The 10,587-nt window shown below is 35.4% G+C and overlaps 1 protein-coding gene across 1 annotated transcript; it reads left to right on the top strand.

The window, feature by feature from the left end:
• The first annotated feature begins 2,719 nt into the window (after positions 1-2,719).
• LOC149573164 (putative carboxylesterase 11) lies at positions 2,720-3,679 on the top strand. Its single transcript, XM_089815918.1, has one exon. It carries the CDS (start codon positions 2,720-2,722, stop codon positions 3,677-3,679), a length of 960 nt encoding a protein of 319 aa, XP_089672044.1.
• Positions 3,680-10,587: the final 6,908 nt, after the last annotated feature.

The following is a 10,587-nucleotide window of genomic DNA, read 5'->3' as shown; positions in this document are numbered from 1 at the left end:
GAGCCAAGCAAGTTCTTCGATATTTAAAAGGCGCTCAAAACTATGTTATCAAATGCTCAAAGACAACACACTTTCCTTGAATATTATGTATTTGACTTGGAAGCTGGTAAATCTACATCAGACTTCTCAATACATCTGGGTCTGTGGTCATTTCTTGGAAATCTAAGAAGCAACTAGTACCAACCTCATCCTCTATAGAAGTCAAATATATGGCAGCCTCTGAGGTAACTCGGGACATCTTAGAGCTTTGAAGAATTCTTGAACATTTACAAGAACAAGTTTCATCCACTCCACTGTTTGTTGACAATCAATCTAAAATCAAAATGGTCAAAAATCAAGTCTTTCATGATTGAACCATATACATCAACACCTTGAAGCATTTGATTCAACGTCACGTGAAAGATGGTAGTGTACAAATCACATATTGTCCTGCTGTAGATCAGCCCACAGACATTCTTACCAAAGTACTTGGATGAGAGAAGTTTTAGAAATTCTGAGGAATGCTTGGTGTAGTCTCTTAGGATTAAGGGAGGATGTTAGAATATTGATCATCAGGATTAACTAGATTAACTATATTGTATTTATCTTTCAGTTGTGTTGTTTGTTCTGCTGGTTATATGTTCAAACACTTTTCTGTTTTGAGACAAGTTTGCAGTTTGACTGTCTTCAATCTATTTTAATGTATTCTCTGTGTAAGTCGAATATAAGTTTTTTATTTGCCACTTCCATTCTATTGTAAATCCTATCCTAACAATGTAGGTAGTATGCATTTTAGAAAAAATATCATCCCATTCATGCGTGGAAAGAGTTATAGAAGTTGGACCTAGAATATCACAAGAAAAAATGAATCAACTACATTTGCTTCTAGTTTTATGCTAATCATGCCTGAAAATGTTAAAGTTTGTAGCTGCGACAGAGATCTTTATCTCTCAAAATCTGGACGTTTTTACTGTTCTCAGCTGAAAAGGTCACTTAAGTTTAATTTGTAATATTAAATGTAATTGACATGTGTCATTCACATGCATTGAGGCATGAATATCCAAAGAGTTATAATTACTTATAGGAGTTATGAGTATCTCAAGAGACCTTTGGTTATAATGTGAAGAATCTCTCCTATTGTTATGTATTTGCATCAATCAAAAGATATTGTACAATTGAACATTTCATTATCAATAAAGATATATTTTTGTTGTGTGGCTGGGTTTTTCCGTTCCTTTTCGAAGGGTTTTCTCAGGATATTTTTGGTGTTTATTAGTTCAGTTTTGGCTCTTTATTGCTGTTTATCTCTATTGATTTCTGGACTCTAGATCTAACATGGTATCAGAGCCTGGTTAGATAGTAGCAATCTTTTTAGTTAAGTTTGCATATGAAATGGGTCTTCATCATTCTCTGCGACCTTGAAGACAGTTCCATGTATGAGATTGCAGAGATATCAAGACTTTAGTAATTTGTTTTGAGTGTTTGACTATGTTTTATCATTAGTCGTATTTTTTTTATTTAATTCTGGTTGCGGCTTTGAATCGCTATAGAAATGATATGTTGAACGGTGATCCTTCAAAACAAAGTATTATGCTAGACTCAAGGCTGTTATGAAGCCCGTGTCTCACCTTATTTTTCTCTGTGTTTTGGCACCTGTCCCATTGATATGGAGGAGTGATCCATATCATCATTTCTGATTTTCTTGTTTGGAAGTTTTTCATTCATATGCCATTTTTTCTTGGACATTGTCATTTTCTCTCTTATTGAAACTGGCAAAGTCTCTTTATCCTAATGGTATCTCCAATTTATTAAAGCCGTTTCATTCTATGGGAATTTTCTTGTGGCATCTTTGCATGGATTTTTTTTTGCTGCTCTTTGGTGTAGCGGCAAGGTGTTTCATAGAGTGTTATTACCGAAATGGTGCCCTGGAACCATTAGTATGATGGCATATTCTTCTTATGTCTCACCCGCCATGTTTTGTCTTTGGTCTCCTCCTATTGTCCGTCCTCTTTATGTGCTTCAGTGCTTTGAATTATCAGGGGTGATATATACAAATAACTATGGTCACTCATATGATATAGAGAGAATTTGTTTTCTATATATTTTTGGTTGCATATCGTGTGTAGGATATTCGACTTTGTAGAGTCCTTTACAGATTGTTTTTCTTTTTTATGAGACTTCTATGTTGTGAAATCTTAATGTATAACTGATGTATATAGCAGAGCTTGTGTATTTGCAGTGATAGTGTTCTATTTGAGTAGTAATGGCAGGAGAAGATTTTTAATGACGGGCTGTAAAAGTATGATCGTGATTGACACGAGACATCCCGTGGATCAATAATCTACTTGCTCCACTAGGTTCCAAATTAAATATTGGATCGAGTGTAAATGTTGGACCTCTACCATATCAAGTCACCAATTTTTTTAAAAGGATAAATCATCTTTTTGGGTGATGCCTTATCGAGTGATCTTCTTCAATGAAAATCGCTGTGTAGAGATTAAATAAAAGGTCGTATTGTGTCCTCCGCATTTTTCTTTTAGATGTCTGTTGAGGACTATTACAAGTAAACAAATTCTCAAGTTCGTTGGATTTCTTTAGATCCAGAAGCATATGACCATGGGGTATCTCCAATTGTGATAGAGAGAAAACATGCAAGCGCAGGTAGAGTCACTTGCATCATCTCAGATCTCCCAGATCAAATGCTAAGTCCCCATTGAGAGAGTAGGTAGATATGCTGAAAATGCCCAGTGTAGGTGTGAAGCTCTACACTATTTTCTTCAAGTTGTTACTGAAACATAGGTTACATAGCCAGGCCCAAGTTATTGATCAAGATGGGCAAGGTCATGGACTTGCAGTTACGTCAAGATCTGGATCGACTTCTGTGCCTACAAATGTTGCATTTGTCGATGGGATTGCCACCAAGGACATACACATTAATACCCTCCCCAATCTCTCGATCAAGATTTTTCTCCTAGAGTCATCTCTGCCTCCGAGACAGGCATCCAATCCCCCTCCATCTGGTTTATTTGGAAACTCAATGAAAGATGCAAATGGAATAGAGGAATTTGACTCTAGTATAAGCCACAATAGGAGAAGCAACTATAAGAGGGCAATCGAATCAAGCCGCGAGGGAATCAATAGCATTAGGAGGAGCAGTTATGGCGGCGTTGGTGATATAAAAAGGGGTTTCATGCCACTCACCAATGGGGATGAGGCAGCAGGTAACAAGAACAGAATAGGTATTCCTAATTACAGAGGCTATTTTCCTGCAAACTCTCAGCCCTTGTATAGGAAGCTACACATTATTATTCAATTTCACGGTGGAGGGTTTGTGGCTAGAAGCAAGAATTCTTCTTTCAATGATTTATTTTTCCGCAAAATAGTTAAACTATTGGATGCAATAGTTATTGTTGTAGTATATAGCCTTGCTCTAGAGAACAAGTATCCAGCAGCCTTCAAAGATGGTTTTGAGGCCGTCAAGTGGTTGGCTAAACTGGCTAATCTTGCCGAATGCAGCAAGTTTCTTGTGCTTGCCCCTAAGGGTCCTTACAAAGGAGATGGACATCGCCAAATTGTTGATAGTTTTGGAGCCTCTGTTGTAGAGCCATGGCTAGCAGCTCGTGGAGATCCTTCCAAGAACGACAAGCTGGGTGCAGTTGTGGTGTTCGAAGGTTATGTCGCCTCTATGCAGGAAATATGAGAAGTATAATGGTCACTATGGTACACAGGTACTTGGGAGTACTGTATGCATTATTTCTATATACAGTCATGTATATAAACACTGGTTATTGATTATGCGTGTTAAAGAAGACTATGATTCATCATATAAGTATTATGAGTAAAAGCTTTTTATTTTGGAAAAGTGTTTACATTTATGAATTTTTAAATAATCTCTCTCTTTGCAGGATGCAACAAGATAAGGATTATAACTCCAGAGGGAGATGTTGAGCTTGAGAGGGAGTACTTATGGAATCCCCATCACTCTCATAGATGCTTGTGATGCTTGGGGTATTTATAAAATTTGAGACTTCAATCGAATCAAGTCTTACTTTGTTATTGCCTATTTTATTCTTGTGTGAATAAATGAGATTGTAAGATCATCTATGATAACTCTTTCACTATGCAATAGTGAACATCATGTTGAGAGAGTCCATGATGTCATCACATTGAGAGAGTCCATGAATCCATGAACATCATGTTGAGAGAGTCCATGATGTCATCATGTTGAGAGATTCTGTGATGGGAGTTAGATGTTATGTTGAGAGATTTTGTGATGGGAGTTAGATGACAGTTCATGTTGAGAGAGTCTCTGATTAAAGACTTATCTATGAACTTCTTACAAATCTTTTCATGTTGAGTGATTCCATGAATATGAGTAATTGTTATAGGTTTTTATGTTGAGTGATTCCATGAATATGACTCATTGTTACAAGTTTTCATGTTGAGTAACTCCATGAATTATGTTTTGAATTCATATGATCAGAATTTATCATTGACATTTTTTTGTTGCAATTTTGTGTGATTGTTCAACTAAAAGATCTCTCTCTTGCGAAGGGGGAGTGTTGAAGTTTGTAGCTGCAATAGAGATCTTTCTCTCGAAATCTGGACATTTTTACTGTTATTGTCATCTTCAATTAAAAAGGTCAGTTAAGTTTAATTTGTAATATAAAATGTAATTGGCATGTGTCATTCACATGCATTGAGGCATGAATATCCGAAGAGTTATAATTAATTATAAGAGTTGTGTGTATCTCAAGAGACCTTTGGTTATAATGTGAAGTGTCTCTCCTATTGTTATATATTTGCATCAAGCAAAAGATATTGTACACTTGAACATTTCATTATCAATAAAGATATACTTTTGTTGTGTGGTTGGGTTTTCCCTTCCTTTTCAAAGGGTTTTCCCAGGATATTTCTGGTGTTTGTTAGTTCATTTTTGGCTCCTTATTGTTGTTTATCTCTATTGATTTCTGGACTCTAGATTTAACTGAAAAGAGTTCGAGAAGTTAGACCTTGAATATCATTAAGAAAAGTAAGTACACCACGGTTGTTTCTAATTATATGCCTCAAGAATTCTTGGTCTTTTGGGATTATTTTTCATTTTTTAAAAAGCAATTTGTTTCACTATCACCACATCCAATCCTCTTTTTTAGCATTTAACATAGTGGTATCCATATCTTTTTGACAAATTCTAGGTGTTTGAAATCAGCATGTTGTCAACAACACCTGTATATTACCGTAGAAACTAAAATCTAACATTTATTGGCCATTAGATTTAACCAATGGGTCCTATCTTATAGTGCGCATCAATTTTGTATTTGCAAAATTGGGGCAACCCTAGAAAATTTCGTAGGATAAACTATCTTAGGCGTTTTCTCTGTTGTTTGGTTTGATTTTGGTTTTGCTTTAATGTTAGGATTGTGGCATTTTCAATCCCACTTGTTTCGAGCTATCATAGGCCTCAAATGGAATTGTATATCAAGAGATATCAAGGAATTAAGTACACTGCAGGTAGGCTATTTAAGCTTGACTGCATGTCTTGATTCCTTGTTTAAAATCTCATAAGTGGGGTTTTCGTCGATCATTGCATAACATCATGGGTGTTATTTATATGCAAAAAATGGAAATAAAACTCCATCTTTATTTATTCACATGACGATATATGAATTTTTAATGAGTTTATGTAATAGTGGACTTTTTAAGTCCAATTACATATTTTCTCTTTTGAATTGCTTGTAGTAACACATGAGATAAATCATCAACTATATGGCAATTTTAGAATTTACTGCATGTTTTATATAACTTGTAATGAAATTTAGACATGTCTTTCACTTGCTAATTCCTATCAAAAGAGTAGAGTGGTGTCTTTTGAAGGCTATTGCATATGATTAAAAGCTAATGCTATACATGTAAAAGTTTTTTTTAAAGCCCATTATGACTAATCTCAGCTTATGTAATGCTTCCTAAACAGCCCGTTTTAACCTATCGGTGGTGTTTTTTTAAGCATTGACATGTTTTAAAATAATGTAATGACTTGCAAAATGCTTCTCAAACCCCATCTTTACTCAAATTAAGGTCTTGGACATGTATACACATTATGAAATCCTGTTATAAGTTAAATTGCCTTTTTTGGAGGTCTTTATATATACATGTTATGGCTTGTAACATTTCCTCAAGAGCCCATTTTGATCAAAACAGTAATTTTAATGGTATATTTGCATGTTTTGAAATGCGTACAATAACATGTGAACAAGTCTAAACAGCCCATTATAACCTCTTAAGGGCATCGTTTTTTTATATTATAACCTGCACTTTTCTTTCTACAAGCTGAGAACGATGATTCTAAGGGCATTCACATGTTGAAAGTTATACGTATGCTGTTTGCATAAGGTGTTAAAGTCATCTAAAACCCCATGTTGAATCAAAATGTCAATATACAGCTGCAATTTTGGCATGTAATCACTAAGTTAAAGCTCAATTTTATTCTTTAGACTTTCACTTGGCATGCAACATCAAAGAGAAAGCTGTCTAGGGTGGGACGTGATTTTATGAAGGAAACGCATTATTTTAAATTTATATTTTGTTCCCAAAAGCCCTGTCATTTCATTCTTCATCAATTTTTTAAATGTATTAGGCGTGAAAAAGCCCGTATAGAACATTTTTTATGCGTTTTGCAAGGAAATATGCAGTCCATGCTTGCAATGATTTTCTCAAAGCTCATCTAGGGCAGAAATCAAGATTAGTGGAAGAAGCTTGTTTCAAATTTGCAGTAGCAAGTTTTAAACTCATCCCAAGGTAAAAGACCAAGGATTTGCAGCTAGTTTTCACTTACAAAAAACACATTTTTCTCTATAGGTGTCTTTTTCAGGTTCTCTTAGATTGTGGCTTGCAATCTCCATCAAAAACTACATCTTCCAAGGTTGAACCAATCAATGTAGTTCCTATTCTCAAGAAATTTGTTTCTCATTCATGGTCATTTGTCAAGGAATCATCAAAGACTGCGAAATTGTATTGATGGAGGAGAGTCCTAATGCATTTTGGCTTGTATTAATTCAAAAACATCTATATAGATTTACAAATTGCAAGATCTTTATTCTGATTTAGAGAAATGGTTTTGGTTCCAAGTGATGCAAGCTATTCTTGTTTCGGTTGTCTTGCTATCACATTCTTGAGCAATTTTTCTACATGGTTGGAGATTCAAACGAGGGTTTTTGGCTTCAAATTTTTGATTTTATTGTTCTCACAACAATACAAGTTCTTCCCAAAATGATGTAAGAATAGAAGAAAGTCCTTCACACAAAGAGAAATCCCAAGTATTTATTTTTCCTTCATATGCAATCAGGGTTAAAAATCCCATCCATGGGCTTGTCTTGCATAAGAGAAAAATTGCCCACCGCCCCCCTGTGCCCTCCTGCAACATTAAACTTATATATATTGCTCTCCATAATCGTTCAACACTGCCTCCCCGAATCTTGCCTAGTGATACTGCTACGACATTTTCCATGTACCCCGTCTCTGTAAGAGTCGGTCTAAATTAGAGGAGCTTTTGTAGATACAATACGATCAAGAGGGGCCCAGTCAGTGAGGTATCGAAATGGGGTAATGCGAGTTAAAACCCCCACCTACAAGTGTTTTCCAAGCACTTTTTGACTCTCTTTGAAATTTGCAAATGTACTTCAAGAACCCATTTGTAGGCAGCAAGTACTTTCCAAAACATCTCGTAATGAAACTTATAAAACCCCACTTACAAGAGGAAAATCTTCCCACTTGTTTATATATGCTTGTGCAAGGAGGTGAAAAAATAAAAATGATTGAAAGCATAAAAAGTTTTCAAAACTGATTTCAAGCAAGTGATTTGTTGATGCTATCAATGTAGAACAATCAAGGATGCAGATTCATATTCCAATTCATGACACTTTCACCAAACCTGCAGGCCATTTTAAACACAGTGTATCTTGTAACAGCATGAAGACCATACAAAGGATGATGTAGTAGAAGTTGTGTCTTGTCAGACACTTAGTCATTTTCACATGCTTTATAAATAGGTGTAGTTTTGTTGACAAATTACATGTAATTGGGTAAACAAATTGTAATTGCCTGTGATAGTTGTTAATGTTTTGACCTAGAAATATAGATAAACAACAATAACAGAGCATAAACAATACACAATGGACACAAAATATTTATCCTAGGAAAACCCTTCCACTTGAAGGGAAAAACCTAGCCACACCAGCAAAATATATCTTTTATTGATCATGAAAAGTTCATAGTACAAGTCTTTCACTTGTTCGATTTACAATATACCAAGCAATCATATAGATAGATTGCGTAAGACTCTTGATCTTTCTCACGAAGGTCTCTTTGAGTCCCAAAAATAAGACCCTTCAAATTTCCACATATTCAACACTTCACATTTCCATATGCATGCCTCTTTGCATGACGTATGTCATATGTCTTTTTGCATAATATTAACTTAAATATAATCACAAATATCTCTTTCAGCTGAAAATGGCCATAACAGTCATAACAAACATATTTCTATCTCATAAAATCAGATAAAGATCTCTATCGCAGCTATAAACTTCAACACTTCCTCTTAGCAAGAGAGAGATCTTTGGTTAGGCATGCACACATAGTTGCAACCAAAGAACATAGTTACTTTACATAGAATGGAGTCGCACACATGACTTTCACCATGCCTACTTGCAAAGGGTAGAACAAGAACATTTATCTCAAAACTTCTCCCACAAAAGGATTCCGCCATGTTTACTTGCAAAGGGTGGTCCACCATACCTACTCGCAAAGAGTGGAATGAGGACTCTCACTTCAGACTTCTCTGAAAGGAGTGCATTTCCACCATGCCTACTCGTAGAGGGTGGTCCACTGTACCTACTTGCAGAGGGTGAAATGAGGGTATTCACCTCAAACTTCTCCTAGAGAGGAGTGCATTAATAACTGAGATTTTCTCTCAACAGAGACTCCCTCTCAGCAGAGACTAACTTTAATAACTGAAATTCTTAGCAAAAACTCCCTCTCAGCAGGGACATCTTTGATAACACAGCCTCTCTTTCAGCAAGGACATCTTTAATAATAGAGTCTCCCTCTCAGCAGGGACAACTTTAATTACACAATAAGACAGCGGACTATAAACTTGCAAAGGGTTGGACATCTCCATCTATCACATAGCCTCCCTCTAAATTTGAATGATCTTCCCCCTTAAAAAATGTGCCATCAGTTTAGTATCAAGTCTGCAAACAACATTGCATGAGCTTTCACCATTTCATTGCATTGTGCAACCATGAGATATTAATCAATGTTAAAAAAAACAATATTTAAAAAAATATTCAAGAGATATAATCATCTCTTTGAGATCACAAAAGACATTATGTCTTGTGCCTCTAAAGCCGATGTTCAACGCATCAAAATAAAAATAATACTTATCTCCTCATAATCTAATCTTCCTCAAAATTCACCTGTTGACTTGTACACAACATCTCTGCATAAAGGAAATGTTATCAGAGGGACTCTTTGTTTCTTTACAAAGTACATAATCACAAAAGACATCTTGTCAACAATTATACAACCCTTAAAGCTGCAACTTTAATGTTTGCATTATTCTTTCACCTGCATAAGACAACAACAAACATGACCCTAACAGATATGGGAGCACATATTAATACAAAAAGATTCAGAATAGTGCCTCTACAGCTAATGTAAAGCTCATAGCATCCATATACATTTTCCTATAAGAAATCTAATATTAACATCAGAGTAATACTTATCTCTAATTTTGTTGATCAAACAAGTGTACAAAATCACTAGCAAGACTGGAATAAAAGATAATCTCAAGGAAATATTGGTCTCCATTAGAGGTTTCCTCTCTACAACATCTACTACTCCGTAGCCAAAAACTTGTCAATTACAAACAGTAACGCACCAATTACCATGCAACAGAATGACCCATGATATTCCTTCAAGGATGGCAACACTTGCCAATCTGAAATTGTGATCTTCGCAAGAAAATGTCAATAATCAAGAGAGTACACTACACAAAGGTATTACCTTGGTACTCAGCCAACAATGCATATTTTCAGTCATCATGTGAAATGTCTTTTTTCAGTTGTTATATCTCTTAACAAAATATGAAGCAAAAGTTTTCTTCCATTCTAATAGGCATCAATCCTTCGTTTTGATCATAGTTTCCCAATTTGAGAAACCTGTGCATTTGAACACTAGCTCCCTCTCTAGAATTTACACAAATGCCCATGACTCACTCGATGATACAAGCTCACGAAAAATCTGCAGACTGTTCTCTATAATGAAATATGCTTCATCTTGATAAAAAATGATCAATCCAGACGTTCCTCTTTCTCTTCAAAATATGTTCTTGAACAAATTGACTAGTTGTCATACAGCTCCAAATAATATTTTTTATCTGGTAGAGCTTGATTCTCTTTTCATTCCTACGTGAAGGCACCAATATCTCATTCCATTCAGGAACTTTCTGCTATAAGATCACAATCACTTTACTCTACATTATCATCGCCCATGACTGAGGATAATATACACGGACTTTGAGCCTTACAAGTTTGACGAAGGCAATAGGAG

Source organism: Cupressus sempervirens, chromosome 2 (assembly GCF_028749045.1).
Source record: "Cupressus sempervirens isolate cs-2001-9-10 chromosome 2, ASM2874904v1, whole genome shotgun sequence".
Lineage (NCBI taxonomy): Eukaryota > Viridiplantae > Streptophyta > Pinopsida > Cupressales > Cupressaceae > Cupressus > Cupressus sempervirens.
Note: the sequence above shows the minus strand (reverse complement) of the source record. Positions and strands in the feature narration are given on the sequence as shown.